Below are 19234 nucleotides of genomic sequence, written 5' to 3'. Positions count from 1 at the left end.
AGGCGGAGCCTGGAGTCGCGGCCTTGCTGGGTGAAGGCCCCGGACTACCTCCCCTGCGGACAGTTGTGAGATTCATTTATTCCGCTGGTAATTAAGCACCCCCCTGCAGGGTGATGGGGAGGGCAGAGGAACACTCGGTGGCCACAGGACCCCCCTTCCCCGTCGCCGGCCTGCTGTGGGTCTCCAGACCATGTTTTGGCGTCTTTGCTGCTTCCTCTCTCTGTCATTCCATCCACCTTCCTCGGATCTTGTCGTGCCTCTGCCCAGGTGTGCGCACCCCTGCTCTCAAGGGTGCCCTGGGAATAATCCACGGAGGGCTCAAAGTGGGGGGGCTGCGAGGGGCAGCTAGGGCCTCGGTTGGAGGGTCCAGGAGAGGCCATTCCAGGGAGGGTGAACGGGGCTGGAAGGCAGAAGGGGACCTGGTATTTTCAGACAATAACTGCCACATGAGGAACACAGTTTTACACAAGTACCCAGTGAGGCACAACTACTTTTATTCTTCCCTTGAGGAGGAGACAGAAGGAGTCCCTGGCCAGGTCCTCGGCTAGGAAGTGGTGGCGCAGGGACTAGCCCACTTGTCCTTACTCAGGAGCCCACGCCTTTGGCCACTGCAAGTACTGCCTCCTGTAACTGTGCCTGGGCCCAGGTGAAAGCAGCAGAGGGTTTTCAGAGAGAGAGGAGAAGAGGCCCAAGGGAGGAGTTTAGGCATCAGACTGTAGACAGAGCACAGGTCTCAGAGGTTCTAGAGAGGAGAGACATGAAGCCATGTGCCGGACAGGCTAATCTAGCTGAATGTGTGGGCAGACCAGAGGCTCAGAGACACCTGAAGAAGGGAGCATTATCTCTGGCCAAGGGAAAGGGTAAGAACAGAGAGAATGGGGGGCCAGTATTGGGGGTGGGGGTGGGGTTTGAGGGGGTTGACAGGGAAGAGGAATGAGTGTGATTCTCCAGTGACTGCAGCAGATTGCATGAGTCAATGATGGTCTCACAAACCCAGGTAACTGGGAGAAAAAATGGTATGAAGGACAGAAACTGACAGTGACCACTCATTTGAGAGCTAAGAATATGTTAGCCATTATGTCTGTACAATATTCTTTGCATCTGCCTTGCCACTGACTATACACACATATAAGCCCCCTGGTTCCTGCTCAGGGCCCCTCCCTTATTCTCTTTAGCATGGCCTAAAAGCTACCTTTCTGGAACCTTTCCAGTAGAATGACCAATTCCTTCTGGTTTGCCCAGGACTTTCCCAGTTTTAGCACTGAGAGTCCCACATTCCAGGTACTTCTTCGGTCCAGGGAAAACCAGGATGGTTGGTCACCCTTCTTCCCAGTCCTGGGGACTAAGACCCAGGCTGTCAGGTTAAGGCCCATCAGTGAGCACCCTGGGGTGAGGGGTAAGATGTCACAAGTCTCTTGACCCTTGGAGGAGATTCAAGTCCAGGATAGGCTAAGAGGTGCTAGGTGCTAGAGGGAAAACATTTAGTTGAAAAAATGGAAGAACAAGGAGCCAGCTCAGTCCGCCTGTCACACACTAGTGGTGGGTGGCCATTTTTGGAGGGGCTGGGACCCTAGTGGAGTACCCAAAGCAGACAGGCCCTCCCTCCCGGAACAGGAAGGCCAGATGGGCAGGCCTTTTATGGAGTCACTGTAATATAATCACCCCTTAAACAAATCCAGCCAACTCTCCCCAAACCCAGCCCCCAATCAGGGATGGACAAAGAACCACCAGGATAAATAGTTCTAGTTAGGGAGGGGTTAGTCAAGTTAATTGGCTGTGAGCCATATCCCCTCTCTGCCTGAGATTTCCTAAATTCTAGTACAGCTTTCTTCCTGCCACCTCTTGTATTCAAGCCTTGGATAAACAAAACTCAAACCTGTCCCATCAAAATGGCCTCTGGATGGGTGTCTCCTCTGCTTGGTCCTAGAGCGGGGGTCCTCAAATGTTAGTGTCATCTGGATGGCTTGTTAAAACAGTTTGCTGGGTGCCACTCTCAAGGTGTTTTTGGTGAGAAGGTCCAGGGTAGGGCCTAAGAATCTGCATTTGTGAAATGTTCTAGGAGATGCAGATGTCAGGGACCATACTTTGAGAACCAGGACTCAGTAGTTTGTGCATTTATGCATAACTCACTGATACCCCTCTCTCCCCACTGTGGGAACTGAAAATATGGATGACAGGGGCAGATAAAGTTCCGTTTATTTCCCGCCCACGAGGCCCTAGATGCCTGACAGAGGGGCCTTCCCGCATATTCTTGCTCAGTCCTCACAACAATTCTGTGAGGTAGGAGTTGTCCCTATTTTATAGATGGGTGAACTGAGGCTCAGACATTGAGACCTGCCCCAGGTGGCCCAACTAGTAAATGGCAGACTCCAAAGCTGGTGTTCTTCCTGCTAGCAACATTAAAGGGCCTGCACCATAAAAAAATAAAAAGAATTTGGTCAAGTCCTACATAAAGGGGGTGTTCCAACACCCCCTGCCTCCAATGTGAACAGAGTTGAGCAAGACCCATAAGGCAGCAGGAATCATTCAGCCAGATGGTCCCGCTGGGAAAGGTACTCTGAGGACCTCAAAGTCCCCCCACAGACCCACAACTTAAATGAGCTTAGAGTCCCATGCAGAGCTGGAAAGGAAGCAGCCAAGGGCAGCCGCCAGGGTCTTAGAAGACAAAACCAAAAGGAGACCATGATTCCTACACAGGAAGTAGAGAATTAGGGCCTTATTTGAGGCAATGACCCTTGGTGGAAAAACTATGAATGAAGTCACATGTAGCAGTGATGATGCTCAGAGCCAGAACGGAGCAAGAGAGTGGCCAAGGCAGTGGTGGCATGGGTGTCTGCCGAGGCCCCTTTTGAGAGAGGCAGGAACAGGGCAGGGTGGGATGTCAGGGCTCTGTCTGCTGCAGGCAGGGTTGCTAGGGGACGTCCCAAATGCAAACCCTGGGGGAATCCTCTAGCAGTGGGAGGAAGAGAGCATCAGACCACTGGGCAAAGAAGAGGTCAGAGGCTGCCCAGCAACGAGATGCAGGAAACAGAACACAAGGGGCTGGGAGCAGACCAGGGCTGGAGCTAGAGAAAACAGGCCAGGAACTGGGGTTACGAAGAGGCTGAGCATCCATCAAGCTGCAGGGTAGGAAACAGGCCTCGCTCATCCATGACCCCATTCGGCACAGAGCTCTGGCTGGAGAAGGAATCCCGCAGGGCCACGAAGCCAAGCAAGCCCCAAACACCTCCTTGCTGGGTCTGTTGGAGTCTAAAAGTCTGAACTTTTCTTGAGCCTTGGAGGATTTTAAATTTTCTGACAGCTCCCAGAAGCCATCTGCTCAAGAACCGCAGAAAGGGTGTTTCCATGGAAACAGGCTTCCTTCTGTCATCAGGAGGTTCTCTGTGGCAAGAGGAATGGCTCCAAGGGTACCCTTCACTGTGGCTTCAGAGCACAAGGTGTCGAACAGGGCAGTGAACTGCCACCCGGGTGGCCCTGCCTGTGGGAGGCACGTGTGGCCTTGCCCTGAAGGCCAGAGAGGTCCTCTCTCACCTGTCTTGAGGTAGACTCCTTTGAGGGATCCTGGAGATGCAGAGGATGGGGTCCTCTATTCTGAGCCTGGAGGAGGGTCCAGTTGGGGGGCCTCAGGTGACATGGGGGACAACGCAAAGGCAGAGATAGAAGGCCAGTGGCCCTTGGAGCAGCGATCAGAGGGGGCCTGAGAGAAAGTAGGCCTGGGGCCCTGAGTTCAGCATGGACAATTGGCTGGGGGAGCTCAGGTGAGAGAGGTCGCATGGGGATTACTCCTCGCTGATCCTGCTGAGAAGGGAGAAGGGGCACCTGCTATTCCTCTCAAGCAGCACAGCTCATGCCCCTCATTCCACCCATTCCTGCTGCCACTCCACTGCCCGCCCCCCCCAGAGGCAGAAGGTGGCACTGCTTGGCACTGCAGTCCCAGCCCTCTCTCCCTGCTGCTGCCTCAGCAGGAGAGTGGGCCTGACTCCCTTACCGGAGCAAGTTGGAGAAGGCAAAAATGGAGCTCCCGGGCTGCGTCAGGCTGGGACCCCCTTCTCAGAGTCTCCTGGAACACAGCAGCCGCCTCGCGGAAGCGCTTTGGTCCCAGAGGGATTGAAAAGAGGAAAGTTGAGGTGTCAGGGGATGATGGGACTTCAAGCTAGCCCCTTCCCCCAACTGGTTCCACCCATCAACAGAGACCGATCCCCCAACCCCATCTCACCCAAATCCCTCCTCTGCTTCCAGCGCCAGACCCATTACCTGCAGTCCCATCAGGGCCTTGCCCAGACGGAAGAGGCCCCGGGGCCAGCCAGGCCGCAGGGTAAGGGCCACCTGGGCATCTGCTAGGGCCCACGCCGGCTGGCCCAGTCGTTCGTGACAGAAGGAGCGATTCCCAAATAACCTGGCAAGGACCGAAAGTAGCCAGAAGTCGGGGTCCTGGGCCCTCTGCCTTGCCCTGACCTCCCAGCGCAGTGGCCAGGCCCCCACCTACCGGTGGTCCCGGGGGTTGAGCTTCAAGGCCTGAGTAAGGAGGACCACGGCCTCATGGTAGAAACCATTTTGGGCCAAGCCGGTACCCAACTCTGGGGAGGAGAGAGAAAGGGTGGGTGGGAAGGTTCCGATAGGGCCACACCTGGGAGAGCGAGGGGAAGGGGGAGAGAGGAAGGAATCTCACTTGCCAGCTCCTGACTCTGCTGTAAGGCTGCAGCCAGCAGTCCTGGGGGTGCCTAGGTTTGGGGGAGCAAAGGCAAGCAGGCCTCAGGACCTCAGCCTCCCCGACCCCTCCTCCTTTATTCAGACAGTTAACACCGCAGTGAGCACCCCCCAACTCCTGCGTTTCCCACAACGGCCCCGCAAGGTGGTGCCAGCCCTATCTTCCCTAAGAGCAAAGTGCCCAGCGCAGCAGTGATGGAGCCTGACCCCAGGTCCCGCGGGCCTCAGGTCAGAGAGTCCCTTCCACGGCCACCCCCTCGGCCCTTAGACCTCGGGACTGCCCCGAGCCCTCTGGCACCCCTTCCAAGGTGCCCACCTCACCTCGGCCTTTGGACTCTGCCTGGGGCTCTCCTCTCTTGGAGGGCTCCCGTCCTCTCGACCCGCCTCCTCCTGGGGGCCCTGGCTCCTGCCTTGGGGCCCCTGGCGCAGTCCCTTCTTTCTTTGGGCACTGGGGGACCGATCCCCCACCTTGCGCAAAGCCAGAGACACAAAAGTGCTGGAGAGATCCAGGGAGTCCTGTGGGCAGAAAGGAAAGTTGGGAGGGGGGGATGAAGTGGCCCTGGGGAGGGGAGAAGGAGGTGGGTGGAGGCCAAGGAGGGAAGGAAGGGGCTCTCACCACTTCTTCGCCACACTGTCCCTGAGCAGGGCTCCTGGGGCTGGATGGGGGGCTTCCCTCCCCATCTGGGCCGGCCTCCGCCTGAAAGGAAGGTGGATAGGTACAGAGTCGGCATTCCCTAGAGCTGCCTGGCCTCTCAGCCCCACCTTTCTGGCCCCCGGTACTCTTAGCACACCTGCCAGGAAATACTCACCTTAGGCTCCCCACCGCCCTGCTCCTTGCGTTCCTGACGCTTTCGCTCCTTTTGACGCTAAGATAATCGTGATGAAGATGATAAATTCTGGGTACTTACTTGTCATGTACGGGGCTGAGCTTTATATACGTTATCTCATTTAATCCTGCAAGCCCATGAGGTAGATATTATGATCATCCTCATTTTACAGGTGAAAATGCAGACAAGAGAGTCACCAGCCAGAGGTCTCACAGTAAACGCACAGGCAGATTCCAACCCCGGCAGGCAGTATCCTGCGACTCCAGAGCCTGTGCTGGGCCGCTGTGCAGCCTCGGGGTATCCTCCAGTCCCGGACCCCTTGGGTCCTCCTGGCAAGAGGATCCGCCGCGGGGCACCTTGAACTCTCTCCTGTGTCCTCACAAAGTTTTCCTCTTTCCCACCCCCAAATCCCTCTGGGCTCCCACTCCCTCTGCTTCCCAGCCACCTTCTTCTTGAGTCGCTTCTTCTCTGCTTTCTGCTTCATGCGCTCCTCCTCGGCCACTAACTCCTCAGCCAGGCGGTTGGCTTCCTGGGGCAGGAATGGCAGGTGCCAGGAAAGGGAATGAGAAAGTATGGCAGGATTTTGAAAGGGGAAGATTAGGGGAGATGAAAGGGATGGGAACATGGGGATTGCAAGAACCCCGGGGAAAGACGAAGCCTTGTCCTGAGTCTCACCTCTTCAGTCACCAGGAGCTTTTGGGGCAGGGCCACCTGAAGCAGGCTGTCTGAGCCACTGGGGAAGGAGGCAGAGCTAGGGGCAGAGGGCCTTTGGGGGTAGGGCTGAGCCCCCTGAAGAGGGGATAGGAAGGCCTTTCGGAAACCACAGTAAGTGCGCAGTCCCTCGGCCCCCTTGTCCCTGTCACTTGGTCCGGATGTTTGCTCCTCATCACAGAAATGGTCCAGGGGGTAATCTGTCAGGAGGGCAAAAGGGCAGGGAAGGAAAGGAGGCCATCAGAGAGAAAAGCACCTGAGGGCCAGCCCTCCCCAGGATGCCCGGCTCCCTCCCTGGGCCCAGCCCCTCCACTGCCCACCATGGTGCCACAGCTGCAGCCGCCCGCTGCTCCCATCCACACGGATCTGGTGTAGGCCCAAGGGGTCACTGTCCACAAGCCGTCGGAGAAAATCCGCTATGTCCTGGGAGGAGAAGAGGTGGGGAGGCTGGTGTTGGGGGGAGCTCTCAGGAGAGCCAGGGGCTTGGGTCGCACCGATGCCTCCACCATGGCCATGAGCCAGTCACCCAGACCAAGAGAACCTTACCTGGCCCTGACCTCTCCCACCTCAGCACCTCAAAATCGGTACTTATGGCTTTCACGGTGTAGCACCTCGCTTCACTCTCCTGCCTTCCCGAGGGCTGAGGGTGGCATTCAGACCAGCCTTCCCCACCTCCAGGATCTCCCCCTTGACCTGCCACCTTGAGGCTCCTGGAACAGAGACCCCTTACCTGCTTTTCCAGCTGGGCCCCTGATATCTCCTTGAAGCCCCCATCTAACTCACACTAGGGAGGCCTCACACCTGAACAAGCGCAGCAGCGCCCAGCGGGCCTCTCCACGGTACTTCATCTGTTTCTCCCCAAAACCCAGTTCTCAGGAATCACTCCCCTACACAAAAACTTCCAGTAATCCCCACTGCCAGGGAAATAGGATTGGATCTAGCTGCTTAGCCTGGGATTCGGAGCCTTCCAAAAAGGTCCCTGACTCCCCTTTCCAGCATTCCCTTGCAATCCGCCTCTGCCTAACTGCCTTCCTCCCACAGCCATCAGGCTCCTTTCAGCCTTGGGGACTTCCCTCAGATATCTTTGGATCCCTTCTGGCTCTGACCTCCTTTGTCACTACATCTTGTCTTACCTTCAAGGTCTGGTTCAAATTCCATCTCCTCTCAAAGCCTTCCCAGACCCACTGATCTCCAATTATTTCTGTTCTCTCTCAACCAAGCTCCATTCACTTACCCTGTGTCACACAATTTAGGATCTTATTATTCATTGCTTTGTATTGCACTCTATAATTGGCAAGGTATTATAGAACTAGCAGTGGCAGAGCCACGTGCATCCTGGTCTTAGCTGTGCCACTGCCTGACTTTCATTTTGGACAAGTCACTCAACCTCCAGACCTCAGCTTCCTCATCTAGAAAATGAGGCAGGACTCTTCAAGGTCTAGCCTAAACATTCTGTGGTTCTGATGAGAGTTGTGTCTTCAGTTAGTGTATGCTCTGAAGGGCAGGAATCATTATGTCCCTCTGCAGCCTAACCAGGCACAGAAGCAGAGTAGACCCTCACTAGGTGTAGCCAACTGACTGAGAAATGTAGAAGCCACATGAAACTCTGAGCTGCTAAAATAGTCCATAGGTAGGACTTCAGATCATTGGGGCATATTCAACTTTCTAAAGAATTTTAGATCCAGGGCTCCTCCCAGGATGGTCCTGACTCAAAAGCATCTGTACTATTGGGCACTTGCCTCAAGTCTTATTCCCAAATTCAATTTCCTGGGGAGTTTGTTTCTACTTCCCAACTGGAATTTAGGCATAAATAGCACATGCCACTTTTGGGCACCTCCCCAGGATGTGCCACCCACAAATTATGCTCTGTATTTTCTATATCATCAGTCTATCTCCTCCAATCCAGCCATCTTTTTTAAAAAAGGGTGGGAAAATGACTTCATTGACCACCTACTTTTCTCCCAAACATCATCTATGCTACTCTACATAGCCATCCATAGTCTGGTTCCCCAAGACCTTTCTGAATCATCTCCTACCCTTCCTTTACCCTCCTCTAGCCACAGTGGCCTCCTTTGCATTTCTAGAACACACCAAGTATACTGCCATCTCAGGGCTTTTGTACTTGTAATTTCTTCTGCCTAGAGTACTCTTGTCCCAGTGAATGGCTCACTCCTTTGTCTCCTTCAGCTCTCTATTTAAAAGTCACTTTCTCAAAGAGGCCTTCTCTGATCACTCTTCTAAAATTCTATTTAAGTTTTTATTGTGGTTAACATATGTCTGATCACCCCTTCTAAAAAGAACAGCCTCCTAACTCTACCCAGTACTCCCTATCATCCTTTCTTGCTTTTATTTTCTTTGCATGTTTTACATATTATGTCATTTGTTTGTTAACTGGCTACCCCTAATAGATACTTCTTATTCACTGGATGTAAGAATTTTTGTCTGTTTGGTTTACAGTGTATGGCACATAGTAGTTGCTCAGTAAGTGCATGTTGAATGAAGAGCAGAAACAGAGAGACTGAGGAAGCTTTTCTAAAAGAGCTGCAGCCAGAGGCCCTGTGGAAAGAACTTTGACCTAGTGAGTTGGGATTTTAGCCTGTTGAGTAAGGGGAGGGGAGCTGATCTGGAGTGCAAAGCTCAAATGAAACATCATTGGGAAAGGAGATGAGGCAGGGGTGCAATGTTTAGTTAGCAGGCCATTACAACTGTTGAGAACAGAGAGAATGGATCCTTATTCAAGGCAGGGACCTTGAAAGGAAGGAAATGGATCCAAGGGACATTTCAGAAGATCTTGGTAACTGACTAAATGTGTGAGGTAAAAGAAAGGTGGTATTCTAGAATGACTCTCAGATTTCTGGATTAAGCAACTGGATGGAAGTTTGTGTTATTAACCAAAATTGGGATTAGAGGAAAATTTGCAAAGATAATGAAGTAATTTTTGGACTTGTTGAGCTTGAATTTTAGAGATGACTAGGAAGCAGTTGAAAGGGTAGCTCCTCAGTGCTCTCAAATCTGATTCTCTTCCCCTTAAGGACATCCCCCTCTGCCAGACAAGACCTTTCAAGCCACTTGCTACCTCCTATCCAGCACCATCTCTTACTGTTCTAACCAAACCCTCCATTCTGACCGCACTTCAGTGAAGTTCTTCTAACTTTCCTTAAGTTAAAAGGAAACCTCAGCGTCTTTGTTCATACTGGCCCTATGTCCATTTGGTCTTCCCCAAGGAACTCCTACCTACTCTCAACTCTACCTGCCCCTTACCATGAGCTCTCCAAGGCAGGGCCCGAGGCTACACCTTCCCAAAGCCCCCAGCTAACCGCGCGACGCCGGCCCCTCGTGGGCTCCAGCACCGGCTGGTTGAAAGGAGGCGTAACCGAGATAAACAGTGTGGGAGAAAGCTGAGAGTCTTTTTACCTCTCCGTCGTAGTCCTCAGGACTGAATTCCTTGCAGAGTTTGGGGACAGCAGCGACCCCCAGCGGGCAGCCGAGCCGCAGAGGGCAGTCTACAGCAAAGGAGGGCGGTGCCCCGTCAGGGGGGTTCGGATGGGCGGGCCGGAGCTCTCCGCCCTCCGCGTGAAGCGTAAAATCCCACTGAAACCGTCCGGACCCCAGGTACACCCAAGTAGGGCCGCCTCGGCCCTTTTGGGCCCCCTCCTGTCTTGCCACGCTCGTTTACCTAGCTTGATCCTCTCCACAGTCTTCGGAGTCGGCGCCATCTCCTGTCAACAGTCACCCGAAAGTGAAAGATATTTTGGTATTTGATACCGGCCGAAGGGCGGGGTAGAGCAGAGAGGGCGGCCATCTTTGTTAGGGGCAGAAGCCTCTGACTACGGAGCACGAGAGAGTCCATGACGGTCCCGGCGGCTCCCGGGCCAGGGATGACGGCTCCAGGGATGGGGCGGAGTCGCGGCTACAGCGGGCGTTGGGCAGGGCGGCAGAGAGGGAATCGTTAGGTCGGTTCCGGACTCGCCACCCCATGGCCCAGGCGTCTCGCTCTGGCGGCCTTCTACCTCCGCTCGCTGCCGTGCCGCCGCTGCGGGCGCACGCCGGGGGCGCCGGGGAGGAGCAGGGGGAGGCAGGGCGGGTGGGCGTTCTCCCGGCGCGGGGGCGGGGCAGGCCGGGGCTGCCGGCTGCGGGCAGCATCCCCGGCCTGGACGCGCGGCCCGGCGGAGCTCCGGGCGGGCAGCTGTGGTGGGCTGGGCCGGCGGCTCGGGGCGAGGGCCAGGAGGCTGGAGCTGCGGTCTGGAAGCGGGAGCCCGCCGGGGGCGGCCCGGTCCCTCCCGCGCTGCGTCGTCTCCGGGCGGTGTTGCTGCGCCTGCTCCGCGAACGGGAGCAGCTCCTCCAGGCCCGGGACTGCGCGCTCCACCTGCGAGCGGCCCTGCGTCTTCTGAGGATCCCGAGTCCCGGCACGCCGTCCCCCGGGGCCAGCCCCTTACCCCAGCTGTGCCGCGACCTGCTACCTCAGCCTGCCCGAGGGGCTGTCCTGAGAGCCGGGCTTCGGGAGACCCTTGAGCCGCAGCTCCTGGCACGACCCGTGGGACTAGCCTCCCAGCGCCTGGATGCTGACATAGAGATGCAGCTTCGCGCCCTCGGCCGGGCGCCCTCCAGCCCAAGCCTATCGTCCCAACTCGCTGAGCTGCTGCTGGTGCTTCCTGCCTACCACCAGCTGCAGGGAAAAGCCATGAGCCACGTCCCGGGGGCAGCGCGCCCTTTCCCCCTGACCCGGGTGCTCCGCCTCCTGGCGGGAGAGCGGGGTTGCCAGGTGGCAGATCGGCTGGATGCAGCCCTCAGGGGATCCGGCTTGCGGAACCAGCTCTGCAGGCGTTGCCACGAGGAGCGGGAGCTGCTGCCAGGGCTGCTGGGTCTGGTGGGCGGTGTCGGGGCTTCAGCCACCTGTGGACTGGAACTTGGAGGGGCTGGAGCCTTGTGGAGCCAGTATTGGACCCTGCTGTGGGCAGCCTGTGCCCAGAGTCTGGACCTGAAGCTGGGACCCTGGAGGGACCGAAGGGCAGTGGCACAACAGCTGAGTCAGGCCTTGGGTCAGGGTGAGTGACAGGCGTGGGTGGGCGTTTGGGAGGGCAGGGGTCTCTTCCTTCTCCCTGGTCAGCTCACTCACCTTCCAGACTACAAAAGCTGGTGCAGATGCCCTGCAAATTCAAACTAGCTTTTAACGCCCACTCTTGCTTTCCACACCAGTCATGAGTCTTGGAGTAGCCCCCCCCCAACATACACCCCCAATCAGTGGTTGTGGAAAAGAGAGGCCTTGTTTTCAGGCTCCAGGACCATTTCTCTCACTAGCATCCCTGCCTCAGGAGTGTGAGAAGGAGCTGGCTTCTTTGTGCAGCAGCCTACTTCATCAGTCGCTTATCTGCACCTGGGACCAAGGTAAGAAGGAGGGGCATTGGGAGTGACACAAGACCCAGGTTGCCCCTCCTCCATCAGACCGCATGCCCTCATCCTCAGGGTTCTGCCTGGCCTTGGGATCTGCTCATGGGGATCAAAGCAGTCTTCCATCATCCCGGGAAGGTAGCCCTTGCTCTCGTACCACCGAGCTTCTACAACAGCTCTTCCCCCCTCTCTTGGATGCCCTTCGAGAACCCAAGCCAGGGTTGGTCATCTGTCGACCTCTAGGTAAGATGAGAAACTGGGAAAATGGGGGGACAGGAGAAAAGGTGAGGAGGCCCCCTTTTCTCCTTCCCTCCCTCCTAAAGCCTGCCTTCTCCCAAAGGTGCTCCACCACCCCTTAGATGCTCACTGCCCACCCCTCCCCAGGTGCTGAACCCCTCGCCCTGGGACTCTGTACCCTGCAGACTACCTTGCTCTGGTTCTTGATCAAAGCTCAGCAGCATCTGGCAGCCTGGGCCCCACGTTCCTTCCTGCTCTTGACCCAGAAGGACTTGCCTGTGAGTGACCAGGAGGTGGGGAGGGGGGTTGCTCCGGCAGGGCTCAGGCCTTCCTGTTTCCTCCCAAAGCCTCTATTGCAAGAGACAGAAGCTCTGTCTAGTTTGGCCTCAGAAGAAAGTTTGGTCCTGGTGTCGGACAGGGAGCAGCAGCTGGTCCTGGAGATCCAGAAGCTGACAGCCCAGATCCAGGTAAGGAGAGCAGGGGCCCCAGTGGTGGCAGTTTAAGACCTTGTTCTGTGTTCAAGAGGGGCTAGGACATCTCCGTGACTTGGAAGCTCCTTGGAGTCTCTGCTAAATTTATCTTTTCTTACTCTGTTCCTTCTCTTTCCATAACTTTTTATTATGTATTTTTTTCAGACCGATATGAAAATAGAAGAGTATAATGGACCCCCAGATTGCCATTACCAAGGCTTTAACCATTATCAAGCCATGGTTAATCTCATTTCATCTGTCTCATCCCTGCCCAATCATGTCAGACTTTCATTTTGTGATGTTAGGAGCCACTGATGGCCAATGCCTAGATCCATTATTTTACTAGGGGTGGCAGAGTGGTGATATCCCAATTCTGTCATTCCTTCATTTATCAGTGGGATTAAGCCTATAAAGAGAAACTTGCTCTCGTTAATTATTTGGTTACTCTGAGGTATATTTTATATTGAATGATTGAATCTTTTCCTTTGCTTACCAGTTTTTCAATATTTCCCCTTTTTAAAAGTTTAATTTGTATTTTTCTAATTCATGAGTTCAAGAGCAGGCCCTTTAGTTTAAAAGTGAAATAGATGATTTTACAAGGCTTGTGATGATAAACGAACACTTTAATTGCCTCCCACCCCCACCTCTGGTTCCTGCTGCACTGTGATCACCTTCGGCTGTTCTAATATTTTCTTCTGTAGGTATGAATGAAACTATTATACTGCTATTTTTAGTTTCCCCCATCTGCACCTTACTTATCTAGTCCTACTAAGAAAGATACTTTTCTGTTCTTTTTTCTCTCTCCTATTCTTGTCCAGTGTCCTCCTTTTTGCCCTGAAGAGAGGCACAGCTGTGGAGTTCAGCCATGATCCTCTGCTCCTTTTCTGTCTGTCTTCCCACTCACCCCCAGTGCCTTGATGCTGTGGACTCCCATATTTGCACCCCCCTGGGCTCCGAGTTCTGGTCCAGCATCTGCATTTGCCTGTTGGGCTTTTCCACCTCAATTTACTGCTGTCTCTTGAAACTCAATGTGTCCCTGGGCAGGCTTGTCATGAGTGGGGGGCAGTGACAGTCCTGGGAGCTGTGAGGAGGGAAGGCCCTTGGTGGTCCTTTGGTTACAGAAGGCTCTGTACAAGACTTGGGGCTCGAGCCGGTGGCTGGGCAGCTTCCGAGAGACGGGTACTGAGGCGGGCAGTTCCTAGAGCCTCGGGGGAGAAGTGAGGAGATGGCTTGACTGGAGCAGAGGCCCCCTCTGTGAGTTGGAAGAAGCAGGTTGGCATCAAATTGTGGAGGGCACTGAACTCTAGCTCAGAGAATTTGGGCCTTAGGAGTGGTGGTGAGCCCACGTAAGAGCAGGAGAGGAGTGTGATCTAGCTGTAGTGAGCAGGGTGGACGGGAGGTGACGAGACCAGATGTGATAAGGGTCCAGCTCTTAGTAGAGCAAAAGGGACAGGGCCACAGTGTGCTCGCCCTGACAACGAACACTGTACGGAGCCCTCAGCATGCCTCCTCCTCTGCCTGGCGACTGCGCTGGTGGGTGCCTGCTCGGGGCTCTCTAGGGCATACAGCATTGGGGTGAGAAAGGAGAATCAGGCACTATGAGTTCTCCCTGCAGCTGGACTGTCAGGTCCCGAGGGAGAGAATGTCTCATACCGAGCACCTGATACCACCCCAGAATGTTGAGTGCAGAGGTTCCTCACAAATGTTATTGACAAAGTGGTAATTTCCCTGACGTAAATAAGGAAGGAAAAAGGGGACTGATTTGTGGGAGGAGAAAGAATTTAGCTATGGACAGATTATTGTCAGGAAATATACCAGGATCCACACAGGCACCCCTCTGACTATGTCTGGTCCCTTGGCCCCTTCCTCTCGTCAGGCTCACTGACAACCAGTCACTTTTTCTTTACAAAGCTGCTACCACATACCCCATTTCTTGGGGTTCTTCTCCTCCAAGTTGGGATGTAGAGTGGAGATTCCCTTTATTGCTGTCCTTTTCCCCTCTAAAAACCAAACCAGCAAACAAAAAACCAGTCAAAGAAACAAAACCAGCCCCCAAGTCTTGTCTTTTCTTGCTTTATGTATTATATTGCTCTGGAGAATTGGGAGTGGGCGTCAAGAATGCTCAATGTAAGTACATTCCAAAGGTTCCTGAATCTCAGAGAGTTAAAATAGCCATTGTTCCTGGTCTACATGCAGTTCCTAATTCCTTTTCAAGGCTGAAGACCATCACAATTCCTCTTTCTTCCCTCAGGCTCTGCCCACCTCCAAGTCAAGTAGACCCTCTTTGGCATGTGCTTTTGAACATTCAGTGTATGTGTGAGGTGTCTCACTTTTTTCCCCATTAAAGTTCCTATGTTATAAAATTAACCTTGAGGATTTTCCATCCTCTGAATCAAGCTGGGGGGAGGGAGGCAGTTAATCTTAGGGCAACTGTTCATGGTACTTTCTGGGTCCAGACCTCTTGGAAAACCCAGTGAAAGCTCTAGCACTTTTCCACACAGTTAGGCATATAATTCTGGGATTTTATGGACCCCAAGTTAAATACTTCAGATTTAGAAGGGCATCATAACTTGACAAGCTTCTAACAGATAAGGCTCTTTTCTTTCTCCCTATTCCCACAGCTCCTGCCTGAAGAGTCACTAAGTCTCTTTTTTCAAGAATGTCATAAACAAGCCACACAGGGCTTCGAGCTCTACATGCCACGGGGTCGGTACTGGCGGCTTCGTCTCTGCCCTGGTAACTCCTCATGCCAGCATCTCCTTCCAGAGGTCTCAGGGTGTAATAGTGCCCACCCACTCCAAGTCCTGGCTCCATCCCTCTGCCTCTATTCTTATCCTCACCTTCCCTCCCCCCCACAAAAAAAATTCTACCCTCTTCCCCCAAACACTACATTTAAGGGTTCAGTGGATCTCCAGAGCCTCAACCCTGCACTTTCTATTCCCTCACTCCAGAACTGCCCAGCGTTCCCAGTCAATATGCTGGGATGGTGGTCCGCAACTTACTGGAGCCTGTGTTGCAAGGACTGCAAGGATTGCCACCCCAAGTCCAGGCCTCTGCCCTCGGCCAGGCACTGACAGCTGTCCTGGGTGCCTGGCTTGACCACATCCTCACCCATGGGATCCGGTTCAGGTGGGGAGAAAAGGAGGCAATGGCAAGGGGATGACTGGAATTGGGAGAAGGGATAAGACAAATGAGGCCGAGAAGCCTGGAGAAGCACGAGGGTCAGGTGGCCACACTGTACCTTGGTCTTCAGCCTGCAGGGGGCACTGCAGCTCAGGCAGGACTTCGGAGTAGTCAGGGAATTGCTGGAAGAGGAGCAGTGGGGCCTGTCTGCTGACCTTCGCCAGCACCTGCTCACGCTCAGCATCTTCCAGCGAGTGGATGGAGCCTTGCTGTGTTTATTACAGCAACCCCTGCCCAAGACTCGAGTCCACAGGAGGCCCCCCTATTGCTGTGAGTCACTTACCTTCTCCAACCCCAGCCTCTCTTCGCTGCTCCCTCACTTTATGTACCTGTACCCCAGCTCTCTCCCAGCCATTGGTTTAGCTTCAGCCTTTCCCCCCAGCCACCTACCTTCTGCTCCTTTCCCACCAGGTTCTTGTAATGAGGTGCAGACCACAGAATTGCCCAGCAGCAGCCTCAACAGCCTGGAGAGCTTGGAGCCCCCTCTTCGGCCTGGAGCCCCCTCAGCTAAGACGGCACAGCTGCTAAGCACACTGTGGGGAGGGGGACCTAGCCCCGAGGCTTACCTGGTGGGAAATCAGCAGGCCTGGCTTGCCCTGAGGCAGCACCAGCGCCCACGTTGGCACCTACCTTTCCTTTTCTGCCTGGAAGCCAGTCCAGACCCCTAAGGAGCCTGGGACCAGGAGCCAGGAAGTCACGAGATCCCCATCTCTGGCTGTTGAAGCCCATATATAAATTGCATATTAAAGATCCTAGAATTGGGAGCTCAGAAGAAACCACACCCAAGAACCACAAGCTACACAAAGCTTGGACTTACAAGCTAAGAATGAAAGATCACTCGAGCACCAGGAATCCAGAGTAAGGGGGAAACCAAAGAGGGAGCCTGGAGGTCAGCATCATTGAGGCTCAGGCTTGGCCCCACATCAGTCAAGACATCTTAGAGCCAGAAACTGGAAGGCTAGAGACTTGGATCCCTGAGGACAGGGGAAGAGAACAGCAATAGAAAGCAGAGAGCATAGATGCCACTTCCTCTTAAATTTCCGGAGTCAGGCTGAAACCAGTTAACTGATCAGGTACAGACCTGGAATAAGCCGTGTGCTCCCAGTTACATTCAGTCATTTAAGAATTGGGTTGTAGGATCTTCAGATTTAAGCTTTGGTTATTCAGAGTTCAACATGTATAATCTTCATTTCTCTGCATGTGGTTTACCTCCGGGTAGGATAACCAATGAGTGACTTCTCCTTGGAAGGGGCCAGGATTAAAGATGGTGCAAACCTAGATCTGGCACAACAGGATACGGAAAGGAAAGGGCTGCAGAAGACGAGCGAGTTCGGGCAAGGTGCAAAGGGGTTTTGCACTATTTACTTCGTGTCTTCATCATGGTACAAGAGGCTGTTAAATGATGGGCTCTTCCCCGTGGGATCTTAGCAAACCACGTTACGGACTTCTGCCTGAGCCGAAACCGCCTCCCTCCCGACCTCTCCGGTGTTGAGGAACCTCGGCGGCGACTTAGGGCGGGGGCAGAGGCGGGGAGCCTCAGCGCAGCAGAACTCCGCGGGCAGCGAAAGAAGAGAAAACCACAGCCTCTGCTTGCGGTCGTCACTTCCGCCAGCGCGAGGCCTTCCGGGGCGGAGGTCACCATGGCGGCGGCCTTGGCTCGGCTGGGTCTCCGGGCTGTCAAGCAAGTTCGGGTCCAATTCTGCCCCTTCGAGAAGAACGTGGAAGCGACGAGGTACAAGGGAGAGACCGGGAACTGGGAGGGGAGCTCCTTCCCCCCGCCGGGGCCTGAGCCCTCTCCTCCCGGCGCTCCTGCCGCCGGCGTCTTCCCACCGCAGGATCTTCCTCCAGGCGGTTAGCAGTGAGAAGGTCCGCTCCACCAACCTCAACTGTTCGGTGATTGCGGACGTGAGGCACGATGGCTCCGAACCCTGCGTGGACGTACTGTTCGGTGGGTTCGGGTGGGGAGACGGGCGGGAGGGGACGGCAGGCAACCCACGCGCCCCTCACCCTTACCTTACAGTCCTCCCAGTGCTTAACTCGTTTGTTTCTTCCCTAGGAGACGGGCACCGCCTGATTATGCGCGGCACCCATCTCACCGTCCAGGAAATGCTCACTGCCTTCGCCGCCCACGTCCACGCCAGGAGCACTGCAGTGAGCGGGGGCAAACCCGGCACTGCTACCAGCCGGGGCTGACGGTATGAACGAGTACAGCAACAGATTTTAGTCTTGGCACTAGGATATTTACCTAAGAAGAGTTTGACTTAACCACGCAAATTGGAGGATTATGGAGCACCGACAAAAACAAAAAAAGCCCTGCGACTGCAACCATTGTTTCAGGAGGGAGACAAGATCCGGAGGGTTCTGGACAAACTTGACTTTATAACACTTTTTTTTTTTTTTTTTTTAACCATTCCTCACTGCTTAATCCTTTGAATTTGGCTTTTCTCACCATTCGGTGAAAGCACTTCTTACCCATATTAGCCAAATTCAGTCCTGCTTTTTCAGTCTACATCTTTTCATCTCAGTTGCCATTCTTAATTCATCTCCTCTGGAACCTTTTTTTCCGAAGGTCCCTTTTCTTCTCCTAACCATAAATGTGTACTTTCCCCATCCTTCTTTCTCTTCTATCTTCCTCGTTCACATCATCCTCTTTCCTAACTTGAACTGTCCTGCCCTGGCTTAACCTACCTCCATTTTTCTTTGGCTCTCATACCAACTTCTGTACTACAGTCTCACAGTTCAAGTTCCCTGCTACCAGTCTCCCCCAAATCTCACCAACACTCTGTCAAAAACAGAATTCATAACTTTACATGCATATATACTTGTTTCTCCCTGGATTTACCCAGTTCTTCTCAAGTATTTCATCACCCAAGACACCTAGGATTGAAACCATAGCATTATCTCTAGTTCCACCCTTTTCCTTTCAGTGCATATCCTATTAGTACCTATTTCTTAAAGGAGGTATTGGGATTACCTTACATGCAAAGCAGGTGCTCAGCTACTGAGCTATACCTGCTCTCCCGAATATTCTGTTTTTAATAAAGCTCCTAAAATGTTTCCTCCATTTCATTTACTTTCCTATATAATTGTTGTACTCCGCCAACTGATCTCTCTTAATCATTTTTGCTGCTGCTTAATCTTACCTTTCCAAAGTACAACTCCCACTGCCACTTGAGAAAATAGTAAAAAAGGAGTCTTTTTCATGCTGGGTTACTCCCATTAGTGTCGATCATGAAATCAAGTTAGGTGTTAAAGCAGCCTAAAGAGAGTATAATAGAATTGAAAGTATCCGCACACATGGCACATGCTATTAGAAGTATTCTTTTAGGTGCTTTGGTTTTAAGCATAGTCGTGTGTATTTGTTTATAAAACACATGTATGTGTATCTGCATGTAAGGGTTGCAGTATAAGATTATTTCTGGGAAGTGGATGTGGCTCAAGGAGTTAGGCGCCTACCTACCACACGGGAGGTCCCAGGTTCGGTTCCTGGTGCCTCCTAAAGAAGACAAGCAAGACAGAAAGCTGATGTGACAGGCTCGCGTGGTGAGCTGATACAACAAGATGATGTAAAGACATGACACAACGAAGAAACACAATGAGAGACACAAGTGGGAGCGGAGGTGGCTCAAGCCATTGGGCACCTCCCTCCCACATGGAAGGTCCCAGGTTCAGTTCCCCACGCCTCCCAAAAAAATGAAGATAAGCACACAA

General features: G+C 53.6%; 3 protein-coding genes across 5 annotated transcripts; 2 read left to right on the top strand and 1 right to left on the bottom strand.

Moving 5' to 3' along the window:
• Window positions 1-459: 459 nt before the first annotated feature.
• On the bottom strand, window positions 460-10072 carry TTC31 (tetratricopeptide repeat domain 31). 2 transcript variants are annotated; one of them, XM_004464354.5, is made up of 13 exons: window positions 9922-10072; window positions 9660-9748; window positions 6566-6668; window positions 6210-6445; window positions 5980-6063; window positions 5517-5573; window positions 5324-5404; window positions 5029-5223; window positions 4670-4721; window positions 4487-4577; window positions 4255-4396; window positions 3989-4090; window positions 460-3795 (listed from the first exon to the last, which is right to left on the bottom strand). In XM_004464354.5, the coding sequence occupies exons 1-13, from the start codon at window positions 9959-9961 to the stop codon at window positions 3415-3417; spliced, it is 1653 nt and encodes a 550-aa protein (XP_004464411.1). In that variant the 5' UTR covers window positions 9962-10072; the 3' UTR covers window positions 460-3414. The 2 variants fall into 2 exon arrangements, with proteins under 2 accessions (XP_004464411.1, XP_004464410.1); XM_004464353.5 differs by having other exon boundaries at window positions 460-3798; window positions 9922-10021.
• A 149-nt stretch (window positions 10073-10221) lies between these two features.
• On the top strand, window positions 10222-16886 carry CCDC142 (coiled-coil domain containing 142). Of its 2 annotated transcripts, XM_004464372.5 has the most exons (9): window positions 10222-11290; window positions 11544-11630; window positions 11709-11876; window positions 12018-12148; window positions 12218-12337; window positions 14962-15076; window positions 15292-15469; window positions 15594-15793; window positions 15935-16886. In XM_004464372.5, exons 1-9 carry the CDS (start codon window positions 10222-10224, stop codon window positions 16189-16191), a joined length of 2325 nt encoding a protein of 774 aa, XP_004464429.2. In that variant the 3' UTR covers window positions 16192-16886. The 2 variants fall into 2 exon arrangements, with proteins under 2 accessions (XP_004464429.2, XP_058134956.1); XM_058278973.2 differs by having other exon boundaries at window positions 12018-12337; window positions 15935-16559.
• A 173-nt stretch (window positions 16887-17059) lies between these two features.
• On the top strand, window positions 17060-18580 carry MRPL53 (mitochondrial ribosomal protein L53). The gene is made up of 3 exons (XM_004464352.5): window positions 17060-17255; window positions 17359-17471; window positions 17580-18580. Exons 1-3 carry the CDS (start codon window positions 17164-17166, stop codon window positions 17714-17716), a joined length of 342 nt encoding a protein of 113 aa, XP_004464409.2. The 5' UTR covers window positions 17060-17163; the 3' UTR covers window positions 17717-18580.
• The last annotated feature ends 654 nt before the right edge of the window (window positions 18581-19234 follow it).

Source organism: Dasypus novemcinctus, chromosome 17 (genome assembly GCF_030445035.2).
Source record: "Dasypus novemcinctus isolate mDasNov1 chromosome 17, mDasNov1.1.hap2, whole genome shotgun sequence".
Taxonomy (NCBI): Eukaryota; Metazoa; Chordata; class Mammalia; order Cingulata; family Dasypodidae; genus Dasypus; species Dasypus novemcinctus.
This window is presented reverse-complemented; position numbering and strand designations above follow the sequence as displayed.

Bases quoted from the DNA above. Each gene is read 5' to 3' on its own strand.
- TTC31 (XM_004464353.5), bottom strand. From the start codon at position 9,961: ATGGCGCCGACTCCGAAGACTGTGGAGAGGATCAAGCTAG. The intron at 9,749-9,921 runs GTAAACGAGCGT...CCTTTGCTGTAG, and splicing joins TGTGGAGAGGATCAAGCTAG to ACTGCCCTCTGCGGCTCGGC. The intron at 6,669-9,659 runs GTAAAAAGACTC...TTCTCCTCCCAG, and splicing joins CTGAGGACTACGACGGAGAG to GACATAGCGGATTTTCTCCG.
- CCDC142 (XM_058278973.2), top strand. From the start codon at position 10,222: ATGGCCCAGGCGTCTCGCTCTGGCGGCCTTCTACCTCCGCTCGCTGCC. The intron at 12,338-14,961 runs GTAAGGAGAGCA...CTATTCCCACAG, and splicing joins AGCTGACAGCCCAGATCCAG to CTCCTGCCTGAAGAGTCACT. The intron at 15,470-15,593 runs GTGGGGAGAAAA...CTTGGTCTTCAG, and splicing joins ACCCATGGGATCCGGTTCAG to CCTGCAGGGGGCACTGCAGC.
- MRPL53 (XM_004464352.5), top strand. From the start codon at position 17,164: ATGGCGGCGGCCTTGGCTCGGCTGGGTCTCCGGGCTGTCAAGCAAGTT. The intron at 17,256-17,358 runs GTACAAGGGAGA...TTCCCACCGCAG, and splicing joins AAGAACGTGGAAGCGACGAG to GATCTTCCTCCAGGCGGTTA. The intron at 17,472-17,579 runs GTGGGTTCGGGT...TTTCTTCCCTAG, and splicing joins CTGCGTGGACGTACTGTTCG to GAGACGGGCACCGCCTGATT.